Source organism: Macaca fascicularis, chromosome 8, assembly GCF_037993035.2.
Source record: "Macaca fascicularis isolate 582-1 chromosome 8, T2T-MFA8v1.1".
Taxonomy (NCBI): domain Eukaryota; kingdom Metazoa; phylum Chordata; class Mammalia; order Primates; family Cercopithecidae; genus Macaca; species Macaca fascicularis.
Window position 1 is genome coordinate 149,618,701 of NC_088382.1, and position 26,457 is coordinate 149,645,157.

The 26,457-nt window shown below is 43.6% G+C and overlaps 1 protein-coding gene across 11 annotated transcripts in view; it reads right to left on the reverse strand.

Annotated features, from left to right (window-relative positions):
• Positions 1-26,457, reverse strand: part of TRAPPC9 (trafficking protein particle complex subunit 9) — a 726,907-nt gene that overhangs the window by 282,499 nt on the left and 417,951 nt on the right. For all 11 annotated transcript variants that reach the window (XM_045399285.2, XM_065519669.1, XM_073999513.1 and 8 more), the window contains one exon: positions 6,959-7,101. In XM_045399285.2, coding sequence (XP_045255220.1) covers positions 6,959-7,101 — 143 coding nt within the window. The remainder of the gene's footprint in view (positions 1-6,958; positions 7,102-26,457) is intronic.

Here is a 26,457-nt window from a genome sequence, read left to right on the forward strand (position 1 = left end):
GTGGGAGCACCCCACACTGTTTATTCATCTACCTGTTGAGGGGCATTTGGAATTCTTTCCAGTTTGGAGTTATTAGGAATGAAGCTGTTATGAAAATACTTGTAGGAGTCTTTTTGTGGATATGGACTTACATTTCTCTTGAGAAAATATCTAGGAATGAAATTGCTGGATTACTGGGGAGGAATATGTTTTAATTCATGAGGAACTGCCTGACTGATTTCTAAAGTGGCTATACCACATTACACTCCCAGAAGCAGTTTATGTGAATTCTGGTTGTTTCACATTCTCCCTAACATTTGGTGTTCTGTTCTTTAATTCTAGCCATTCTAGTGGGTATATAGTAGTATCTAATTGGGGTTTTAATTTGCATTTCTCTAATGATTAATAATGTTGAACACTTTTCGGAGATTACAGGTCATTTGAGAAATATCTGTTCAAATCTTCTGCCTATTTATCACCTTTTTAGAATTATACAACTTCATCAATAAGATACAAACGAATGTTACATAAATATGTTACAATTTTTTTATCTTAGAATGTAATTTGCCTTTTAATGAGCTGAAGTTTTTAATTTTGATGAAATTCATCCTATCAACTCTTAGTTTTATGGTTAGCAGTTTCTGGCCCCATCTAAGAAAATATTTGCCCCAAATCAAGAAGATACTCTGCTACATTTTCTTTGAGAAGGCTTGCAGTTAAAGTTTTTACTTTTAGGCCTAAAATTCATCTCCAGTGAATTCTTGGGCATGATGTGATGTATGGGTGAAGGGTTAATTTTATTCCCCCACATAGATGTCCAGTTGTTCCAGCATCTTTTATTAAAAAGACTTTTCTTCCCCCATGAAATTAGTTTTGCATCTTGTTAAAAATCAACTGATGAGATACAATTGGAACTATTTCTGGACTATCTATTATGGTCCATTGATCTCTTTGTGTTTACACCAATAACATACTCTCTTGATTACCATAGCTTTACATTGTCTTAAAATCATACAGTGTAAGTCCTTCAACTTTGTTCTTTTTTTTCAAGTTATTTGTCTATTCTAGGTCTGTTCAATTTCAAAATAATTTTATAATGTCATTAAACAAAAATTCTGCTAGGATTTTGATTGAATTGCATTAAACTTATAATCAGTTTGGGGAAAACCACTATCTTAAGAAAAACAAATTCTTCCAATCACTAAGCAAGGTATACTTTTTTTTTTTTTTTTTTTTTTTGAGACAGAGAGTCTCGCTCTGTTGCTCAGTCTGAAGTGCAATGGCGCAATCTCGGCTCACTGCAACCTCCGCCTCCTGGGTTCAGGTGATTCTCCTGCCTCAGCCTCCCGAGTAGCTGGGACTACAGGTGCCCACCCCCATGCCTGGCTAATTCTTGTATTTTTAGTAGAGAGGAAGTTTCACCATATTGGCCAGGCTGGTCTTGAACTCCTGACCTTGGGATCTACCTGCCTCAGCCCCTCAAAGTGCTGGGATTATAGGCACGAACCACCATGCCCGGACACCTCTCTATTTAAGTCTTCTTTCATTTCTCTTTATCATGCTTGATCATTCTCTACGTAGGGATAATATTTGTAGAAATGTTTTCCGAAGTGTTTTATGATTTTGATTCTACTGCATACGTTATTTTTTAAATTTAATTTTCAAATTGTTAGTTGCTGGTATATAAATATAAGTGATTTTTAAATGTTGAGTGGCATCCTGCAATCTTGCTAAATTGACTTATTATTTCTAATAATTTCTTCGGTGTGGCAGATTTCTTATTTGTGTACATAATCATATGTACCATACAAAGACAGACATGTGAATAATAATTTTACTTCTTCATTTCCTATTTTAATACCCTTATTTATTTTCTTCCCTTATTGCTCTGATTAGGACTGCCAGAAAAATAATGAGTACAGTGGAAATGTGCCTTGTTCTTATTCTTAGAGAAAAAGTTATCAGACTTTCACCTCTAAGTGTAACATTAACTATGGGGTTTTTTGTAGATGGCCTTTGTCAGATTGAGGAAGTTCTCTTCTAATCCTAGTGTACTGAGTGTTTCTGGAATAATTGTTGACTTTTGTCAAATAATGTTTCTTCATCAACTGATATAATCATTATTTTTCTCCTTTATTCTGCTAACGTGTTAAATTCTAATGACTGGTTTCTCAAGGGTAAAACAACCTCATATTTCTGAGTAAAACCTGAATTGTTCATGCTGTTTTGTCCCTTTCATATATCACAGAAGTTGATTTGATTTTTTGTTTTCATATTTCACATGTATTTACATGAGGTTATTGGTCTACAGTTTTCTTTTCTCATAATGTCTCTGTCTGGGTTTGGCATCAAGGTGATGTTGGTATCATGAAATGGAAGTTGGGAAGTATTTCCTCCTTATTTTCTGAAAAAGTTTTTGTAAAGGTGATATTATTTCTTTAAAAAACTGCATGTATTTCAGAGTCGAGCCCTCTGGGCCTAAAGTTTGCTTTGTGGGAAGTTTTTAATTAAGAATTCAAAATCTTTAACTGATGTGTGACTATTTATTTTTTCTGTTTCTTCTTCCTGTGTCAATTTCAGTAATTTGTGTCTTTTTTTTTTTTTTTTTTTTTTTTACACAGAATCTCACTGTGTCGCTTAGGCTGGAGTGCAGTGGTACAATCTTGGCTCACTACAATCTCTGCCTCCTGGGTTCAAGCGATTCTCATGCCTCAGCCTTCCGAGTGGCTGGAATTACAGGCATGCACCACATGCCCAGTTAATTTTTGTGCGTTTAGTAGAGACGAGGTTTCACCATGTTGGTCAAGCTGGTTTCAAACTCCTGACCTCAGGTGATCCGCCAACCTCGGCCTCCCAGAGGGCTAGGATTACAGGTGTGAGCCACCATGCCTGGCCGTCATTTTTCTTTTTTTTAAGAGACAGGTTCCTTCTCTGCCACCCAGGCTGGAGTGCAATGGCACAATCATAGCTCACTCCAGGGACCCTCCTGCCTCAGCCTCCTGAAAGCTAGGACTACAGGGATGTCCCATCACACCCAGCTAATTTTTTAAAATGTTTTGTATGTTTTATGATTTTTCATAATATTATATTATCCTTTTAATGTTTGCGGAATTAGTAGTAGTAAGGCCACCTCTTTCATTCTCATTATTGGTTATTTGTGTTTCCACATTTTTTTCTGACCACCCTGGTTACAATTTATTAATTTTATTATTAATTGTTTCAGAGAACCAACTGTTGGTTTCACCGACTTTATGAGTTTATTTGTTCATACTCTATAGCACTGATATCCACTCTTTATATTTCTTCTGCTTACTCTACGTACATTTTGCTCTTCTTTATCTAATAAACAAGAAATATCACTGATTTTAAACCATTCACCTTTTCTAATAGAAACATTTACTGTATTATAAATAACAACTAGACATTTTGGGAGGCTGAAGCAGGATTGCTTGAGGCCGGGGATTTGAGACTAGCTGGGCAAGATAGTGAGACCCTATCTCTACCAAAAGTTTTAAAAATAAGCCATTTGTGGTCCTGTGCACCTGTAGTTTTAGCTACTTGGGAGGCATGGCAGGAGGATCACTTGAGCCCAGGAGTTTGAGGTTACAGTGAGCTATGATGGTGCCAGTGCACTCCTGCCTGGACTATGGAGTGAGATTCTATCTCCAAAAAAAAAAAAAAAAAAAATATATATATATATATATACACACACACACACACACACACACTTATACACACACAAAAGTAGGTGGAGCTGATTAAAAGAATTGTCCAAGTTTTCTATATTTTTACTAATTTTTTTGTCTACTTATTTTACCAAATACTAACAGAAAAATGTTGAGATTTTCAACTATAATGGTGGGGTTATCAATTTCTCCCTTCAGTTTTATTTTGAAGTTATATTTGTAAACAGTTTCATTTGATCATTATGTACTTTTGATGACTTGATTCTGCTGTCATTAAAAATTGTCCTCTTTTTCTCTTGAAAGCCTAACCATTTGATATTAAGACACCCAAACCAACTAATTATTTGGGTTTACATACGTCTTTTCCTTCATCTTTTCGTTTTACATTATGCATAGTTAATGTCAATTTCTTATAAAAAGGTAGTTGGTATCTTACTTTCTTATATAGTTTGACAATCTCCATTTTTAAAGGTAGTATTAAATCTATTTACATTTAGTGTAACTCTGGATACAGTAGATTTGAGTCCTCCACATTGCCATCTGTTTCCTATTTGGCTGTATGTTCCTTGTTCTTTTCTCCTCCTTTCTTGATACCTCTTCCCCTTTTTTTAGATTAAGTATTTTTAAATATTCCATTTTATCTCTTCTGGCTTATCATCCATTCCTTAAGTGGATTGCTCCAGAGTTTACATGTATCTTTAGCTGATCACATCTTAACTTCAAAAAATATTATAACAATTTGCATATAACACAAGAACTTCTATTTTCCCACCCATTCTTTGTGCCGCTTTGTTACATATTTTATTTGTATATGCGCTATACACTACAGAATTCAGTGTTCTTATTTCTTCTTTAAGTAGTCAGTTAATCTTTCAAAGACATTTTAAAAGTGAAGGAAACACATCTTTTCTATTTATTCACTTATTTACTATTTATTAGGTTCATCACTGCTTTATATAGTTTCTGGTTTCCATTTGATTTCTGACGAGCTTATATCAGGCAAATAAAAAACAGGACTTGTGCTCCCTTTGTCTCTTAAACCGTGATCTCTTTATATAGTACCTGAAACTTTGGAAGTGTTGGCTTAAGGAACACATGAAACTATTTCCAATACACTCAGGAAAGTGCATGAGCAGAAGTACATGTAATGTTAAGGGACCCACAGAAGGGCCAATCCACTCTGCCTAGTCACACTCAGAACAATTTTACCAAAATGGTAACATGGGCCAAGGTCAAACAGATATTTTCCAAAAGGTTGAATACAGTATCTTCATTTAAGAGAGAGAACAGTGTTAGAAAAAGGTGTGTGCAGCAGCTCGTTGGTGTAAACCACCTGCACATATACCAGCAATGGCGAGGAGCAAGTGCCCTTTACGTGAAGTATGGGATTGGGGCAAAGGGACTGAAGGGGAAGATCTGGGCCAGATCCTTAAGTACCATGGATGTCATAGGAGGGACTCTGGACTTTATCTCATCAGCACTGGGAAAGTATGTACCAGGACAGTGGCATGGGCACGTGTATACCGAAAGGATGACAACGGGAAACAAGGCTGTCAGCAGAGAGACCGACGGGGCAACTCTCTCTACAGTGACAAAGGCGTGCAGTGGACTGCAGAGTCATTGGGAGACATCACAGAAGTCCAATCCACAGGGCGTAGGGACCACTTAGACTTGGGAATAACGGAAAAGGAGAATTAGAAGACATCGAATCTCAATCCCAAAAGCAGGGAAAAGAACCACAGAGACCAAAAGAAAAGGGAGCAAGGGCCACAGGCTGGGGGGCAGGATCCACATAGCGTTTCATCTGTCCACCCACGCTTCCAAACCTGTGTGTGCAGCAAACCACACGGCAGCATTTTTCTCATCTTCAACTGTCATTTAGAACTGCAGGGGTCATGACGTGAAAGCCAGATATCAATAGGGGGAAAAGAAAAGACGAACTCGGTGACAACCTGTGCCACTTCCAAGAATTATTTATATGGGTAACGGCAGCAGGAGATGAGGGGATGAGAAAGAAACACACACCAGGTTCATGATGGAGCAAATGGAATGCTCAGAAAGGGCCTGAAATACGCTAACATCCACAGCCGTCCTGGCCAAGCCTTCCCCAGGGGCAAGAGCTTTAATGCTTTATACAAATTCAAAACAGAGGTGAGTCTTGGCAGGGAAGGCTCTTACTCTGAGGACTGAAAAAGTGACAGATGGTGAAATAAGACGCTAAAAGGCCCAGCTAAACCATTAATTCTTGCTGAAGGCATTCTCCAATGGTTGGGAAGAAAAACAGTCTTTCCTATAAACTAAAATCACACTTATTATTTAGAGCTGTATCATTTTCAAGGGATTTTATGCCAACATTAACATGGACAACAACATGCTATCTTACGCTGCAGCACACAGGGCCCTGGAGGAGGAGGGGCTGCATGGGATCCCTCTGCCTCCCCATTCGAGGACAGACAGGTAAGCATTTAAATAATACCCATCCAGCCCACGCTACTCAGATAAGCAAGACCTAGCTGGACAGGAACACCGGGACGAGCTCAGAGGTGAAGAGCACCTGCTTCCCAAAGGATGCTGGCACTGTGGCAGGAATGGGAGACTCAGTTCCACCTCCAGCTTCCAGATTCCGCTACTCCAACTTTGCCAGAAGGAAAAGTTTTGGTGAGAAACGGTCATTCTCCTAACTCAGAAAAGAATACCCTGAGTATCTCTTGCCACCTCTGGGTTTCAAGTGTACAAACTGTCCAATTTCTTTCTCCCTGAAGGAAGACTAGGTCTGGAAAGTAGGCAGGAGAGAAAGCCTTTGTATGAGAAGGGCCTCCTAGTCAGAAATGACCTGAGGCCCAGATGGCTGGGAGCTCCACAAAGTGCCCATCCTACGGGGATGCCGGGAGTGATGCAGAAGAGATGCTGGACTTGTCCAGGAGTTCCTAAGACATGTGCTATCCACTGAGCCCCCACTCACAGGAGAAGCAAGCCAGAATGGAGCCATGCCAGGCTGAGCGGGAAGTGTGTGTGCACAGTGAGAACCACACACAGGAATGCTGCAATCATCAGCATTATTATTATGGCATGGCATGATATGTAAAGCCCACTCACTTACGACCACCTGAGAGGCAGTTCTCATGTAACACCTGGTTTCCTAATGAAAAGCCTACATCCCAGAGAGGCTAAGCAACTTGGCAATGGCACAGATCCAATGGGAGGCAGGACAAAAACACACTGAGGTCAGGATTCTAAACGCAGTGCTGCTGAGACTCTAGAACAAGACTGCTGTGTGGCAGTAAGACATTTACCTGGTTGCTGGGAGAGTACTGACTCGGGTGAAAAATACAGACGGCTCGACTTCTATATGCAGCCCCAGGGAGAGGTTCCTGTAATATCCTTCAGTGTGGCCCGGGCCTCCAGAGTATTTGAAATTCAGGATAGCTTCCAGGGTCTACAAGATGTTGGGAAAAAAAAAAAACAAAAACACATACACATGTTAGTAACTCTCTAGTTTGATCCACCAGGAGGCAAGCGGCTTTGCTTAGGAAGAGTCTGAAGATAATCCCAACTAGTCAAGTCATCAGCATTGGCCGACTCACATCCCCCGCGGGCACTGTCTTACATCCCTGGCGGGCACCGACTCACACCCCCAGCGGGCACCGACTCACACCCCCGGCGGGCACCATCTTACACCCCTGGCGGGCACTGTCTTTCCTGTAATGCCCCAGAGTGTACACAATTCTCAGCCTGTACATGCAAACGGAAAGGGCTTCCAAAACTTACTCTGTGGTTAAATACAGCTTTATTTTATTTTATTTTATTTTATTTTTTTGGAGATGGAGTCTCACTCTGTCGCCCAGGCAGGAGGCAGTGGCATGAAATTGGCTTACTGTAACCTCCGCCTCCCAGGTTCAAGCAGTTCTCCTGCCTCAGCCTCCGAGGGATTACAGACGCATGCCACAACGCCCGGCTAATTTTTGTATTTTAGTAGAGATGGGGTTTCACCATGTTTGCCAGGCTGGTCTCAAACTCCTGACCTCAGGTGATCCACCCGCCTCAGCCTCCCAAAGTGCTCGGATTACAGGCGTGAGCCACCACGCCTGGCCTAACACGGCATTTTGGAGAGAGCATCATTTCAACATAAAATGTTGTGTGAGCACCATTTCAACATAAAATGAGGTGACAGGCGGGGTGGGGGTGCTTCTATCCAGAAGGTAGGGTCACTTGGGCTGACAGTGAGTAAAAGCTGACAAACTCCACATTCAGGATGCTTCCTGGAATCCATCCAAGGGATGACTTCACAGGGCAACTGAGGCATTCCAGGAGGGGCAGGGTGCTGCACAGCGGGGACTGCCCATGTGCTCCTGCTGGGGCCCAGTGGCACCCAGTGAGAGGCAAGGAACAGAGGTATGCGGAGACCCCCCCAGTGGGGGTGGTGCTGCACACAGGATGGCTGGGGATGGAAGGGGAACATTACAGCTTCTCTGCATCCCCGAGTACAGGGTAACATCAGGGGACTGTGGAGCCTGGGGGGCACCCAAAGTAACCATAGAAACAAGAAGTTCAACCAGGTTTGCCTCTGGACTGAAGGACCCCGCCTTCCCCAGGACCGTCCGGAAGCAGCAAACAGCAGATCCGGCCCATGGGCCACATCTGGCCACCGCCTGTTTTTGTGTGGCCTGAGAGCTAAGAACAGTTTTTACATTTTTTTAAAGCTTGTAAAACAAAACAAAACAAAACCAGAGAAGAATATGCAACAGCGACCATATGCGACTGGCAAAGCTTAAAATACTTACTATGTGGACCTTTACATCAAAGATTTGCAGATAAAACCCAGAGGAAAACATAGGAACAAATCTTCATGACCTTGGATTAGGCAAAGGTTTCACAGATATGACACCAAAAGCATAAGCAAAACCCCCCCCCCCAAAAAAAATCAAAGCTTCTCAACTGTTAAATAGGGACAATCATTAATACGTATCTCACTAGAGTGCAGATGTGATGAGGAAACACAGTGACAGAACAAGAAGTCGCTCATTAAATAAATTCCTTTCTCCCCCGCAACGTACCCATCTGACACCCTGAGGCAACATGGCTTAGAATCGGAGAAACTAGTTTCAGTCCCGCTTCTTCTAGGTTTTGTTTTATATTCTTGTAAAGTGGCAAAGAATGCATAACATGAAAGTTACCATTTTAACAATTCTAAGTACACAGTTCAGTGGTGTTAAACACATTCATTCTGTTTATCAACCATCTCCATCATCCATTTCCATCCCCAGAACTTTTGAATCTTCCCAAACTGACCCTCTGAACCTATTAAATATGGTCTCCCTTCCCCTAGGCCCTGGCACCCACCATGCTACTTTTTGTCTTCTTGAATTTGACACTCTAGGCACCTTGCATGAGTGGAATCCTACAGTACTTGTCCGTTTGTGAGTGGCGGATTTCACTCAGCATCATATCCTTGAGATTCATCCGTGTTGAATCATGGGTCAGAATTTCCTCTTTTTAAAGACTGAGTAATATTCCGTTACATGTATGCACTGCCTCTTACTCATCCATTCATCTGTCAGTGGGCACCTGGGTTGCCCCTACCCCTTGGCTCTTGTGAACAGAGCTGCTCTGGTTGGACAATGCCGTGACCCTGCTTTCAGTTCTTTGGGGTATATGCCCAGAAGTGGAATTTCTGAATCGTGTGGGTATTCTGTATGTACCTTTTTGAGGAGCCACCATATTGTTTTGCACAGTGGCTGCACCATTTTACATTCCCGCCAGTAGTGCACAGGGCTCCTATTTTCCCACATCCTTACCACACATTTGCTATTTTCTGTTTTTGTGATAACGGCCATCCTAAGGGGCATGAAGGGATATCTCACTGTGGTTTTGATTTGCATTTCTCTGGTGACTAGTAATGTTGAGCATCTTTTTACGTGCTCATGGTCCATTTATGTATCTTCTTTGGAGAAATTTCTATTTGAGTCCTTCAAGTCTCATTTTAAAAGCTCACTATTCCAAATCCCCTCTCACCACTCCTCAAGGTGTCTTTCATGACTACATATTGACAGGTTCCCTTCAATATCTGTACTGCCAGAGAAATACCTTCACTGATTCTCCCCACCTATGTAAATATTCCTCCTCGACAGCCCAAATAAAGCCACCCCTTCCCCTTACTTACAAATGGCTCAGTAAAATACAGATTTTTAAAAATATTCAAGTATCATATTTTGGCCTCACCAAAATCCCAAATCCTTTTTTCATTCCCCTTACTCCCAAGCACCACCCTGTCATCTCCAAAGCGTTGCTGATTTCTTGTGAACGTGTCTTAGACCTCTTAAATTGCCCTTGTCATCAGCAGAAGGTGAGTCTCGACACACACACATACTCAATAAGTCTTTCTGTCAAAACTTTCAGAGTTCAACTGACTTTCACCTGTTTGATCTATTTTTTCATTCATCTTTTCTAACACTTCCTGGGTATCTTCTAAGTGCAGGGCTCTGTGCTCAGTACAAGATGAAGAAGATGTAGTCCCTGATCTCAGAAAGCTCAGTAAATGCTGAGTGAGTCAATGTATGAATAAATTAAATAATAAATAAATGAAGCCAACCAACTAACCAACTGCCTAACATGTATGCAGCATCTTCCTCAAACTGCAGGCACAGTGGTCATGGAAATCAACAAACTCCCAGTAATGGCTGTGAAAAGCCAAAATCTGTGAAGTAACAACAAATGTCACACTGGCTTTTTGGTTTTTTTTTTTAAGGTTAACTTAAAAGTCACCTACAGAGAGTGATGTAAAAGAAATCACCTGGGGAATGAACAAAAAATACACATAGACAACTGTCAAAGTAGCACATCACCAAGAAGAAATAGTCTGTGTTTCTACTTTCTGGGAATTCACTGTTTCTTTACTCTGTAGAAAACCACAAAAAAGATAGAATTATGAGGAGCAGTATCTAATTTAACAAAATCAAGCACAGAAAAGGTGTATTAGTCCATTCTCACACTGCTGTAAAGAACTGCCCGAGACTGGGTAATTTATAAAGAAAAGATGTTTAACTGACTCACAGTTCCGCACAGCGGGGGAGGCCTCAGGAAACGTAGAGTCATGGCAGAAGGGGAAGAAGCATGTCTTACATGGCAGCAGGAGAAAGTGAGCGAGTGTGTGAAGGAGGAACAGTCAAACACTTATAAAACCATCAGATCTCATGAGAACTCACTATCATGAGAATAGCACGGGGGATACCGCCCCCATAATCCAATCACCTCCCACCAGTCCCTCCCTGGACATGTGGGGATTATGGGGATTACAATTCAAGATAAGATTTGGGTGGGGACACAGAGCCTAACCACATCAAAAGGTTTTCTGAAGTTCAGTGTCACTGCCTTACTTCTTTGAGATAAAAACAAAAACCAGAAATTAAAAAAAAAGCCTCCTCAGTCTTTTAAAATTAGAATATTATATATAAGGTCGTGTGTGTGTGGGGGGGGTCTTATTAATAATCAGAATAATCAGAGCATAAGGGGAGCTGGGAAGTGGAAAGACACAGGATGTCCAAGCCCTTTTCCTCAATCCAAGAGACTTCGTAAGACGTTCCTGTCTGAGAGTATTTTTCAATCCTTGCTTTGACAGAAGACTATTACAGAAATCATTCATAAACAAGGGACTACAACCAAAATGTTTATTTTCTAGGCACATAACTTAGTATTCCAGCTAACATGAAAGGCCAGTCAGTGGGTACCTTGTATTAAAGGCACCTACTCCACGCCAAGTGCGGCACTGAGTGATCTACGCCCCCAACTGCAACGGTCATGAGAGCCCCAGAAGGGAAGCGCTGTTTTCATCAATGAGGCTCAGAGCACCCAGGAAGCAGCACAGGCAGGAACTGAATGCAGAGCAATGTACCTGCACAGCCCACTCTCTTGCCATTCAGGCAAACTGTTTAGAATAGCATTCATTCACCCATGTAATAATTCACTCACTAACCCTGTCTACTATGTCGCAGGGACTATGGCACCTGAGAGGAAGAAGGCACAGTGCCACCCTTGGCGCAGCTGACTCTAGTAAAAGAAACAAGCCTTGAGGCCTCTGAGTAAACTGTGACATGCTGTGTCATGGATAAGTGTATTACGATATATGAGAATACAGGAGGAAAAATGACTACATGTGCCAGGTGGGTAGGAGTTGTAGAGGAAGGAACAACAAACCAGTAAGAAAGACAGGATTGGACAATTATCAAATTGAAAATGGATACATAACAGAAAAAAACCCAACTATCCTTAAACCTACTTCTTGAAAGTATCAATAAATGTGACAATCCTCTAAGTTGAGTTGATCAAGGAAAAAGAGAAGAGAAAAACAAATCACCAACATCAGGAATGAAAATGATTATCGGTACAAATCCTACAGACATTAAAAAGACAATCAGGGAAGAGTGTCAACAATTTTGTGCCAATAGATGCAACAACTTACATAAAATGGTCACACATTACCAAAAGGAATCAAGGAGAAACAGAAAATCTGAAGAGCCTCATGCCAATTGAAGACATTGGATTCATAATCAAGAATATACTTCCAAAAGATGGCCAGGCATGGTGGCTCATGCCTGAAATCCCAGCAGTTTGGGAGTCTGAGCGGAGGCAGATCACTTGAGCCCAAGAGACTGAGATAGCCTGGCCAATGTGGCGAAAGCCCAACTCTACAAAAAGTACACAAATCAGCTGGGCTTAGTGGAGCAGGCCTGTAATCACAGCTACTCAGGAGGCTAAGGAATGAGAATCATTTGAACCCGGGAAGCGGAGGTTGCAGTGAGCCAAGATCACACCACTTTACTCCAGCCTGGGTGTCAGCAAGACTCTGTTTCCAAAAACAAACAAACGAGCAAACAGGAATATACTCCCAAAAGAAACTCCAAGCTCAGATGGTCTCTCAGCTGAATTCAAACAAACATTTAAATTAGAAAGAATATCAATTTTATATAATAAACATTTTTAGCCGTTAGAAAAAAGGAGAAAACTTTCCCAATCTTTTTATGAGACCAATATTACTCAAATATCAAAATCAGATAGAAAACTTCCAAGAAAACTATTCATGAGGCCTATATCCCTCATGAATTTAAATGTAAAAATTATTTTTAGAGTACTAATGAATCAAGTTCAGTAAAACGTAAAATGGGTAATACATCATGGCCATCAATAGCACAAGGTTGGTTTAATCTTCAAAAATCAATGTCATTTACCATACTAATAGGCTATTGGCAGGCAACAAAAAGAAAAGCCGAATGATCAACAGCTTCAGAAACAATAGTTGACAAAATTCAAAACCCATTTATAGTTTTTTAAAAGTTCTCAGCAAACTAGGCACAGAAAGGAACATCCTCATTCTATGAAATACACCCATGAAAAACCTACAGTCGGCCGGGCGCGGTGGCTCACGCCTGTAATCCCAGTACTTTGGGAGGCCGAGGCGGGCGGATCACAAGGTCAGGAGATCGAGACCACGGTGAAACCCCGTCTCTACTAAAAATACAAAAAATTAGCCGGGCGCGGTTGTGGGCGCCTGTAGTCCCAGCTACTCGGGAGGCTGAGGCAGGAGAATGGCGTGAACCCGGGAGGCGGAGCTTGCAGTGAGCCGAGATCGCGCCACTGCACTCCAGCCTGGGCTGGGCGACAGAGCGAGACTCCATCTTAAAAAAAAAAAAAAAAAAAAAAAAGAAAAAAAAAAGAAAAACCTACAGTCAAAATCTACTTAATGATAAGCAATGGAATGTTTTGCACCTAAAATCCAGATTAAGGCAAAGATGTAGCTGTAATAATTTTTATAAGCATTGTATTTGAGATCCTAGCAAGTTCAATAAGTCAAGAAACGAAGGGCATACATGTTGGAAAGGAAGAGGTAAAACTGTCTTTGTTTGCAGACAACATAATCATGTGCCAAAAACATACCAAGAAATCTACTGGAACTCTCAGAAATTGCTGGTGGTACTATAAAATAGTAAAATCCTCTTGAAAAAATAGCTAGGTAAATCCTCCTAAGCTTAAACCTATAATTAACATATTACTCAGCAAAGCAACTCCTACCAAGAAAAATAAAAACACGTATCTACACAAAACATGTATGTAAATGTCCACGGAGGCTTTATTCATAATAATACCAAACTGGAAATAACCTCCATGTCCAACATGAGGTAGGTGACCGAACAAATTGTAGTAAATTCATAAAATGAAATACTACTCTGCAAAAGAATGGAGCATATTACTCACACATACACAACATGGAAGAACCCAAAACACCTTATTCTGAAAGAAAGAAGCCAGACGCACAAGAGTGCATACCACTGCTTGTATGTATATGAGATACTAGAAAAGCTCAGCCTTTGGTAGCAAGAAGGAGATCAGTAGTTGCCTGGAGTTAGGGGCAGGAGATGGTTAGCTGCAAAGGGGTCAGAGAAACCATGGAGGGCAATAAAAATATTCTATATCTTGATGGTGGTGGTGGTGGTGATGGTGGCGGTGGTGGTGGTGGTTACATGCGGTATATATTTGTCACAATTCATCAAACTGTATGGTCAATGAGGCTGCATTTTATAGAATGCAAATTACACTCAGTAAAGTTGATTTTTGAAATTGATCCTGACCATTAATAGGCATACAATCACTTGTAAACATTATTAAAGACTCCAAGTCACAGTGTGGGCCACGTTGATGTGGGACTGGCCATGTCTAAGGGCGAATGTGAGGCCCTCGAAGAGGCTTCAGATGGAGACTTAAGAGTCCCGGGTTCTGCATCAGAAGAAACAGCAGTGAGGTTATTATTCACTATAATTAAAGCTTCACATGACCTGGGAGAAGTCACATCACTTTTCTAGTACTCAGTTTCCCCTTAAAACCTGAGGGTCATGCCAGATGTTGCCTGAGGTTTTGACCAGCTCTTATATGAACAGTTATTCTTATTTTCCTAATGTTCCACAACTTCCAATATAACTAAGACTATTGTCAGAGAAAAACAATCACCCTCATATGTATGTCAGCCAATTTAAATGTATATGAAGTAGATCTCTAAGATTTAAAGACCTCAGTTGAACCTATCACCACAGATTTCCTTCTGCTCTGTTTCTATAATATGACATAAAATTAATAGCTGTGATGTGATCCACTTAATAAGTCAAACATTGAAGACCAAAGGCTGGGGCTCATTCCTCAAGAGGCCAGCACAACGGTTTACTTAAGGTCAATGAAACTCACAAATGAAAGCCATACCATTACTTTCCAGTTAATTAGCACTTTCAGCCAAAGTCTTTCTTCAGTGTTAATGATGCCTTAAAGATGCCAAGTAACTACAAATTAAGTGATCCATCCACAGCAGTGCAGGCGTGGGTTTGAACAACAGCAGCCATCAAAACAGTTTCCAGCCAAGAGGCCCAGGAGTCCCATGGTGACTGAGAAGAGTTAGGACACAAGGTCCAGAGGAGGGGGTATGTCTAGGGACTGCTAGAAGACCAAGTTGAAAGTCTGGTTTAGGGTACTAAGGAGAGCACTGAGTCAGAGAGTCGAGGCCAGACAGAACCTGGGACCCCCAACCTAACTGCCCGGGTGATGAGCCCAACGCCATAGACCACAGCAGTGCAGAGGGCTGCTACATCCTACCTGCACTTACACTCCAGCCAAATTTCACCTTCTCTGAGAAGCCTTTCCGGCATCTCCAAAGAAACTCTGCCACTCTCTAACATATACCACATGGACACTCTGCTTCTACACTGCTAGAGCACCCATCACACCTGGAGTTACATACTTTGTCAATAAGAAGTGTAGTCGATCGTTTAAAATGTAAGTGATATAAAATGGTCGGTGCTGAGATGGTTTGCTCCCACCTCTGTCACCACGTCCAGACCACTGTCCTCTCCCATCCCCTACAACCACTTTTATTAGTTTTCTTTAATGTGTCCACATGTATTTACATAGATTTATTTATACAGATACAAGAAAATACAAATGTAAAACCTTTTTCCTCCCCACCATCCTCCTCCACCTAGCATCACCTTGCAATAAATAAATTACACATGCTGTCCACCTTTGTATGCCTTATGGTTTGTTAACTTTCACTTAATAGATCCTGAAAATGTTTACTTAGTACAGACAGAGCATCCTTTATAGAATATTCTTTGCAGGTTATTTGTAGACATGTGTGCCATTCCATGGAACAGATATGCTATAGCCTATTTAAACAGTCCCCTATATATTGGATTTTTGGTTGTTTTCAATATTTTGTTATGAATAATGTTATAATAAATAACCATAAACATAAGTCACTTTCTATATATGAAGATATTTCTGAAAGATATATTTTTCAAGGGAGATTTCTGGGTCAAAAAGCAAATCTTGTCATTTTAATGGATACTACCCATTTCACATGTTAACAGCTACGCTTGAGGGAGCACTTCTTTTCTCAAAGCCTTGAAAATAAGGTCTATTGTTCAACTTTTGGCTTTTTGACAGTCTGACAGGTGAAGAATCTCAATGTAGTTTCATTTTACATTTCTCTCATTATTAGAAAAGTTGAACACCTTTCCATAAACTTGGTGCATTTTCATGCGTTTTTCATAAATTACACATTCATATCATTTCCCTGTTTTTTTAGTTGACCTGTCTTTTTCGTCCAGATTCCTGGGAGGTTTTCTACACTAAGGAGATTACCCCTTGTACAAAATCATGTCGGCAGATAAAGACAGTTTTGCTTCTTCATTTCCAAAATCTATGCCTTTTAAATTTTCTTTCTTGGACTATTGCACTGGCCAGGACTAGTAAATCAATAGATGAGAATAAAGATTCCAAAAATAAACCCACACTGACACAGGTAATTTATTTTTTACCAAAAGCTAAGGCAATTCAATGATAAAATTTACCTTTTCTACAAACAATGGTGGAGCAACTGGACAAATGTGTAGAAACAAATAAACCTCGGCATTCACCACACATTATTTTGAGGTGGGTCATACATCTAAACATGTAACACCTAGAATGTCTAGAAGAAGACATGGAATATCTTTGCAGTCTTGGGATAGGAAAAGATATCTCACAGAAGACACAAAAAGCACTAAACAGCAAAGGAAAAAATTTTCATTTAAGATAAATTTTCATCCAGGGAAATCTCAAAAAAGTTAGAACACAAAATTTGTCCATTCCATCCAAGTTGTCAAACGTACTGAAACACAACTCTTCATAATGTTCTTTTTCTTTTGAGACAGAGTCTCGCTCTGTCACCCAGACTGGAGTGCAGGGACGCGATCTGAGCTTATTGCAACCTCCACCTCCTTGGTTCAACCGATTCTCCTGCCTCAGCCTCCTGAGTAGCTGGGATTACAGGGGTGTGCCACCATATCCTGTTAATTTTTGCATTTTTAGTAGAGACGTGGTTTCACCACTTTGGTCACGCTGGTCTTGAACTCCTGACCTCACGTGATCCACCTGCTTTGGCCTCCCAAAGTGCTGGGATTACAGGCCCGAGCCACTGCGCCTGGCCCATTATGTTCTCTTATTAACCTTTTCATGTCTGTAAGATCCATAGTATGTCCCTCTTTCATTCCAGATGTTAATAGTGTTTCTCTCTTTTGTTGACACACCTGCTAGGGAATTATCAACTTTATTAATATTTTGAAATAATTAATTTTTGGCTTTGTTAATTTTCTCAAGTGTGTGTTTGTACCCAACACAGGACTTGCCACAAAGCAACTATTTAATAAATGCTTGCTAAGTAGAATTACATTTGAAGATGATTTATGTATTAACTATGTATCAATGTCCATTAAATGGATGGATGGATAGTCTTATTAATAAACGTGTTTTTTCCAGACTCCATAACCTGGCTTTACAAAGATTTCCCCCACCTCTCCACCCTACCCTCTTCCCACTGACAAATTCTTCCTTGGTTATTAGGTTTCTGTGGACAACTCACATCACCTAGGGAGTCTCTGTGATCCTGCAAAGCCCAGGCTGGCTGCACCTCCTCAATAAACAGCAGAGAGCACTTTGCCTGCCTCTGACTTACCACACTGCAGCACAAGTGCTTGGATCCTTCAACAGAATAAAAGCTCCCTGTGGGCAGGGACCATGTTCCACACCTAGGTGTCTGGAAGAGCAGGTGCCCCACATGCATTCCGTTTAACCGAACGACAGCATCTTCACAACGAATCTCAGAGAAAGGAGAAAGCTGACACTCAGTAGGCTCATACTGTGCTCCAGGCACTGTGAGCAGCACTTCAGGAACTTTAAGTCCTACCACAATGCTACACAGGTGTTACTACCTAAAAAGCTCACTACTATTGAAAGCTTAGGGCAAGAAATAGCCTTGCCACAAAGCTCAAAGCCAGGCCTGAGTCCGAAGGTCCTGCTCTTCCAGCAGCCCTATGCTGTCTTTCAGAGAAAAGCTAAGGAGACAAAGAATGAGACTGTGAGCAGAAAGCTGGCACTGCCCTGAAGAAGTAGGCCTGGCTTCCCAAAGGAAGACCAGTTTCACAGATGCCACACCATGAGGCTGCCCTGGACTTGGTGCTAAATGGTGCATTCAAGATGCTTACAGTTTTTCTCCTCCTGTATACACAGCTGGAGGAGGGTAAACTGTGGAAGGGATGATTTTAATAAATTTAGTAAAACTGAAATACAATCAGCATAAAAGTAGACAGCAGAGATTTGTTAGGAATCAGCAGAATTGTCCTTATATTAATTCACTGTTACAAGCCACAAGCAATTAGGACATTTTCCATTTGTACTCATTTAGTTATGAGAAACACTCTCTGGCCATAAGATGTGGACTTTTAAATACTGCTGATCTTCAATATTCTAGAAATGTACTTGAGAGCCAGGCACTTCAACAGACTTCTGGCTTAGAGAAAGGAATGCTATATCCTTCCAAAGCTGTATGACTGAAATCAACTCGAGAGGAGACACTAAGGTGTTACGCATGGGGAAGTTGATGGGGACCCACAGCAAGGATGCCAAACTAAGTAACTGCAGAGGGCTAGAAACTGCTAGCAGGTCAGCAAGAAGCAACCCTAACAACCAGTGTGTGTTGGATGGCCGGCTCCTGCCAGACAGAATGCTGGGAGCTGCACACATTGGGTCTCTCTCGGGACTTCCCCATCCTATCCGACAGGAAGGCCTTGAAGAGCAACTGTCGCTCGGCAAGGTAAGGTACACTGCTCCAGCTCCCGTAGCTAGTAAACCACAGAGCTCAGGTGCGTCTGAGCCCAAAAGCCACAATTGCCAGGCGCTAACCACATTGAAGGCCACTGATACAGGAAGGGGCATTGTGACTTCACCAGGAATTGGCCTGAAGAAGTGTCTTTCAATGCCTTGCTCCACGTGAGCCCACCGCCAACACCAGGCAAGGCGGTAAACTGAGAACCCCTGCAGGAGAATCCTGGAGTCTGGTCACGGCTCCCCTTCAAGCCTAGGTGTAGACTCGAGAAAGTCACTTTTCCTTTCTTGGCATCAACTTTCCCGTCTGTGAAATATGGACTTGGACCAATTAATCTCCAGTGGCCCTTTCCACATGACTGGGCTATACAGCAGAACTGAATGCCCAGCACACCCATCACTGGACAAACACTGGCTACGAGGGGCCACGTGGTGGGGCTGCGGAGAGAGCAGAGGCAGCCGGAGCCAGACCACACAGGCACACCAGGCTCAGAAAGGACCCACGCCTGTGCTCCGAAGGAGCTGGGAAGCCTTCAAAGACTTTTTAGCTAAAGGCATGACCTCAACGACTTCTTTTAAAAAAAAAAAAAAAAAAAAAAAGAAAAAAAAGAACACTCTGGCTGTAATGTGGCAGACAGACAGGGGACAAGGCTACAGAGGAGGTGCCAAGCTAGCAGATAAGTCACTGCCAGGTGAAGACTGACGGGGGCGCGTTCAGGAGGTGGCACAGAGTGAACACTGATGCTCGGCCCCTGCACGGAGTGAACACTGATGGTCGGCCCCTGCACGGAGTGAACACTGATGCTCGGCCCCTGCACGGAGTGAACACTGATGCTCGGCCCCTGCACGGAGTGAACACTGATGCTCGGCCCCTGCACGGAGTGAACACTGATGCTCGGCCCCTGCACGGAGTGAACACTGATGCTCGGCCCCTGCACGGAGTGAACACTGATGCTCGGCCCCTGCACGGAGTGAACACTGATGCTCGGCCCCTGCACGGAGTGAACACTGATGCTCGGCCCCTGCACGGAGTGAACACTGATGCTCGGCCCCTGCACGGAGTGAACACTGATGCTCGGCCCCTGCACGGAGTGAACACTGATGCTCGGCCCCTGCACGGAGTGAACACTGATGCTCGGCCCCTGCACGGAGTGAACACTGATGCTCGGCCCCTGCACGGAGTGAACACTGATGCTCGGCCCCTGCACGGAGTGAACACTGATGCTCGGCCCCTGCACGGAGTGAACACTGATGCTCGGCCCCTGCACGGAGTGAACACTGATGCTCGGCCCCTGCACGGAGTGAACACTGATGCTCGGCCCCTGCACGGAGTGAACACTGATGCTCGGCCCCTGCACGGAGTGAACACTGATGCTCGGCCCCTGCACGGAGTGAACACTGATGCTCGGCCCCTGCACGGAGTGAACACTGATGCTCGGCCCCTGCACGGAGTGAACACTGATGCTCGGCCCCTGCACGGAGTGAACACTGATGCTCGGCCCCTGCACGGAGTGAACACTGATGCTCGGCCTCTGCACGGAGTGAACACTGATGCTCGGCCTCTGCACGGAGTGAACACTGATGCTCGGCCTCTGCACGGAGTGAACACTGATGCTCGGCCTCTGCACGCATGCTGCCAATAAAGACATCAGAGCTGACCAACTGTACGCTGAGTGGGAAGGGAAAAGGGGAGCCACGGTTCTCTTCAAGATTAGATTCTCGACCAAAGAAACGAGAAGAAGGCACTACCAGTTACTGAAGTCGGGGAGAGTGGGAGAGGAGCAAGAGGACAGGGTGTGGTGCGAAGATCCACGACTTTGATTTAGGACACAGTAAGTGTGAGATTCCCAAGGACATCGAAGTGATGACAGCGTGACACACGAATCCTGAGTGGGGAGAAGTCAGGCTGAAGAGACGTGGCTCACAGGGAGACGCTGCAGAGCTCAGAGCAGGGAGCCCATCTGTCCAGAGAGCGCGCAGGAGCTAGCAGAGCGACCCTCGCCTGATGCCTGGGGTGCCTCGGAAGATAGGCTGCTGCGTGTGTGTTTACGGAAACAAATCATCACTATCACGTTGTTTATATTTTAATTATAGTTTAATTTCTGGGGCACATGTGCAGAACATGCAGTTTTGTTACATAGGTATACACATGCCATGGTAGTTTGCTGCACCCATCCTGTCACCTACATTAGGTATTTCTCCTAATGCGCCCCAGCCCCCGACAGGCCCCAGTGTGTGACCATCACATTAGTTTATCATACAGTCTTTCAGCCCTCTTGCTGATAAACACTTGTCATGTGACGTATTTCAAATTTTTACAAAATGCATTTTACATTAAGCAGCAAAGAATAAAACAGTCAGCAGCGCCCGCTCTGAAAGCAGGCTGCCCGCACTCATACGCCATCGTCTTTCCTGCCCGGGCCCCTGAGGGAGCGATCTGATCTCTTCAGGCAGCAGCTTTTGCGTGTGGGTTATCAGGAAGACAAAACCAGTTAGTTTTAAAAACACCGAGAACAGTGCCTGGCGTTTGGAAAGAGTGCTGTAAGTACCAGCTAATATTATTATTACTCAATCAGTATTCAACAGTGAGAAAGGAAGATAAGATACTTGGAACAAATGAATTCATCAGTAGAGCCAAGAATAAAGGAACAAATTTCCACATCTGTCCCTACAGATAACCATCACTGGCCCCAATCACCCAGCTATAGTTCAGATCTCAGCACAGCCGCTCGCAGTCCTTCCACATCAGACCTCTACTCCTCCTCCTGTCTCAGGTCAAACACATATCCCCTCCCCCCTACACACACACACATGCACGCCACACACACGCACGCCACACACATGTACAGACACACATACCACACACACACACACACACAAACGCACGCCACACACATATACAGACACACATACCACACACACGCTATACACACACACACAGACACACCCTACACATGTACACACACACCACACAGACACACACACCCAACACACACATCCCACACTCAACACACACACACACCCAATACACACACACACAGACATGCACACACACACACACAAACGCACGCCACACACATATACAGACACACATACCACATACACGCAATACACACACAGACACACCCCACACATGTACACACACACCACACACCCAACACACACATCCCACACACACTCAACACACACACAGACACACACACACACCCAACACACACCTCCAACACATACACACACATGCACCCCCCCCAGAACTTCCCTCGTGCTGCATGGTGGAAAAGTTGCTGAAAGCTATATTGTTTCACACCTGTGTGCCTGAAATGAATGTCCTTACCCACTCTCTCCAACTAGGAAATTCCTAGTCCTTATTCCAGAAGACTAAGACACTCCCTCTGGGACTCCCTTCCCTGCCCTCAGCTTAGACACACTCTCTCTGGCCTCTGTGTCACCAGACATCTCCTCCATGTCTCCATCCCACCAAAGTGTATTTTCATCATGTGAGAAGTGGAGAATAAAAAGGACAGCACAGGACTGCTGTGAGAATTGAATGAGAAGGAGATTCGCCACAGTGCCTGGCCAAGGGCAAGGATTCCACAGGTGTTGGTTCCGGCATTCTCTTGTTCTCCTCTGCTCACTCATGCTCCATGGGCAGGGCCACACGGGCCTCCAGCACCTGGAACGTGGCCTGACACCCCTGAGGCTGCATCCCAAGCTGGCCTTCAAGTCAGGACGATGAGTAGGACCAGGCCCCTCACTCTAGAGAGTGGAGATGACAGTATTGTGGGGAACAAATAAGCTATGTCCTGTGCATCACAGGTCAGCAACAGCACATCTGGAAAACACCTTCAGCAAACAATGCGTTGACACAAGGTGTGTGTGGATGGACAGGTGGCCCTGGCTCCACCCACACCGCTGTCTAGATGGCAATCAAGTGGTGAGACAGAAGCAGAGCACACAGCAACTGATCCAGAGGGAGGCGGCCTCTCCTGATGCAACAACACCCAGTGTCAGGCATGACGGCGGCCAGGGTAAGGTCAAAGCAAAAACACCACAAAGGGAGAGAGGCAGCTGAGCACAGAGGTCTTGGTAGGAAGCCAGATGTGCCAATATCTGCTGAGTCTGTCTAATCCACGTGCTTAGATGGTTCCCATTAGCAGGGCTTGATGAGAGGCCCTCCTCGGAGCCTCCACAGGACGCAAGTCACAGCTTCAGATGGCTCTGTGTCCCTGCTAGACTGTGTGTCCCCGAGACACAGCACCCAGCATTTCATCCTCACACCCTGGTACCTGTAACTCACGGGGAGCTCAGTACAGAGCCGGAGAAGGAACGGAGTGAGAAGGGGCCCATCCTGCATTGTCAAATCCTCAGGTCAATGTGGAATGATCTATAAGATCCCATCCGGTGTTAAATCTGTGGTAGCCAGTCCGTCTTTGATGTCATTAGCCCTACGCTTCCGTACCTTCATTAAGGTGCCAATAACATTCTAGCCTCAGAGTCTGGAAGCACCATCAAATCCACTTTTACTGTCCACAGCCTCTCTGATAGGCATGGGGCCACGTGCCCTATTAACCAGGACTATAAACATGAAGTTCATTTACTCAAATGGTAGAGATGCAATTATGGCCTCACCCAAGAGAGCTACAAGAATAAGAAAGGCTTGATTCACAGAGGACACTTTCTTATTAATGAGGTTGGAGTAAGGAGCCAGGTTTACGTTTGGAAGCTGTAAATATATCAGATAAACAGTGGGAGGATTTTCCAGTATACTCAGTGCTTCCCTGGATTGTGTGATTTTAAAAAACATAATATATAATTATTACCCACTTTTTATAGGTAAGAAAACTTAAACACTGAATGATTTAATGTGCACAACAAATAAATAGTTTAAATGCCAGCTGTATTTAAATTCAAAGCCTGTGTTCTAGTCATTAAGCCATGGAGTACACTTGACTACTTCTTCTTCGATTTTCACTTCAATGTTTTGATAAAAAACTTGATGTATGAGCGTCTGTGGAAGGCGCAGCTGGACGCTCTCCAGCCCACTCTCTTCACTAGGTAGCTGCCTTCCTGCTACGGTGCTAGCGATATCCCTAAGAACTGATGGTGACGGTCAGAGCATGTGGGTTGGGCTGTGTGAGGCACCTGATCACCAGGGCTACTTTCAACCCTGGACAACTTGTCAGTGGCCAGCCATGATCTTTCCATTGCCCTTTTCATCGATCTCTTTGCTGAACAATTACACGGTGTGCGTGTTCTAGTATGACTCCACAACTCTAAAGGGACGGCCAGGGCTGCATACGGGAGGCTTGTGATCAAGGGAAAACCCATATCCATCTCCCAGGGGCGAGACCCCACCAAGACCAAATGGAGCAATTCTAATACTGACTATGTGGAGGAGTCTATAGCTGCCTTAAGAAATTTGAGACTCACCTGAAGGGAACCAAAGGAGTCACTATCTCTTCCTTCGTCCACTGCTGATAGACACATGTATGTAATGAGAAACATGAAAACTCCCTCGAGACTGTCAGCACTGCCCAGCCCACCACCAACTACTCACCACCCAAGCCCCCCAGCCAAGACTATCCACAACAATCATGGCCTAGTGGAGGTACTCACGACCACAGTGCACACCAACACTGCTTCCCAGGAGACTGCCCCTCTAACAAAGGCAAACGTGATGGCCTTGCTCACAACATAATCCGACATCCACAGACACTGCCAAGGTCAGTGATCAAGTGGCAAGGTCATCTCTGAGCTTCACAGGAGCACACTGGCAAGCTTTCTATGTCGCCATCCCAACACACATCATTCAGGGATATGACCTACTGTCGAGAGGAAGCCAATTATGATGACCTCAAGAAGGTGGTGATGCAATCACTAAAGGACTCCTTGGAAGGTGTCCTGAGCCATGGGGAGGCGCGAGTAAAGTGCAATAGAGATGTCCATGAAAAGGGGGAAACAGTCAAGAGATGTCCATGGAAAGGTGGAACCATTCAATAGAGATGTCCACGGAAAGGTGGAAACATTCAATAGAGATGTCCACGGAAAGGTGGAAACATTCAATAGAGCTGTCCATGGAAAGACGGAAACATTTGATGCTGAGGCTGGCATTTACCTTTGACAACTACTTAGTCGAGGTAATATCCAAGTATAAATGGTGGACCTCATGGTCCCGGTGACCTCCAAGAATGACCAGGCCCAACATGTCTTGCAATAGCAGAAGAGGAAAACAAGCCCTCAGCCACTGGAGCTCCCTGACCCAGCCCTACCCACAAGACACTCTGAATCTCCTCTCTCTGAGAGTTTCTATCCCTGAACCCATGAAGAAGGGAGATTAGGAGAATCCTGTATAATCAATAACATCAACATACTGTACCTGGCAGGGAAAAAATATACACATATATAGTGAAGTGTCCAAATGATTAGAGGCCTGTGAAACAATGAGCTATCAGTACAGGTGTTCAAACAGTGTACACCTGCACAGCAAGGTAAACTGAGCGACTTTGCAAGTACTCCCTCCCAACATTAAAGATTAAATGATTTTTTCCACAGAAAGTGAGAATTAAACAGAGGCTAAGAATCAAGTCAGTAACTTTGTTTTTCAACTGGGAAGCCCAAGATCCAACAGTCAACAGACCATACCCCTGAATTCAAGGCCAAGGCCTGTGTTCCACCCTAGCCCTGCCCATCACCCAACCCCTTCTGCAGCGGATGGGGAGAACGCTTGTGCCTTGCTCGCCCTCACGGCAATCACACCATCCTGGGCCTCAACATGACATCTAAATCTAATCTAATTCCAGCTTCTGGGACAAACGCAGTGGTTCATGCCTATAATCCCAGCATTTTGGGAGGCCAAGGCGGGCAGATCACTTGAGGTCAGGAGTTCAAGACCAGCCTGACCAACATGGCGAAATCTCATCTCTACTAAAAATACAAAAATTAGCTGGGCGTGGTGGCGTGTATCTGTAATCCCAGCTATTCAGGAGGCTGAGGCAGGAGAATCACTTGAACCCAGGGGTGGAGGTTGCAGTAAGCCAAGATTGCACCACTGTACTCCAGCCTGGGCGACAGAGCAAGATTGTCTCAAAAAAACAAAAACAAAAATCTATTATAGCTTCTTATCAATGAAAGAAGCATAACAAATCAATATTCAGGACAACTGGGGCAGTTTGAATATGGAACGTTGACGACATAACACTATTGTACTAATGTCAAAGTTCATGGGTGTGACAATGGTTATTTAGGAAAGTATCGTTCTTAGGAGGCATGTAAAAATTATTTAAGGAGAGAAATAATATAAAGTCTGCAACTTACTTTCAATTGGTGGCCCAAGAGTGTGAGTGTGTGTGTGCACGCACACGCACGCACGCATGTGTGTGTACAAACATACACAGAGAGAAAAAGTAGAGAAAAACTAAAAATGGATATAGATGATCAGTATACAATTTTTTCAACTTCATAGCAGAGATATTTCAAAATAAAATGTTGGGGGAAATACTAACAAATCAAGTCTTCTAGAGTCTTTGACTTTAAAACAATCACTGAAAATGTGTAAAGGACGCAGCCACCTTGCTGAGCACAGGCATGCTCCAAGGATGGTTCCGGCTGCCTTTTTTTT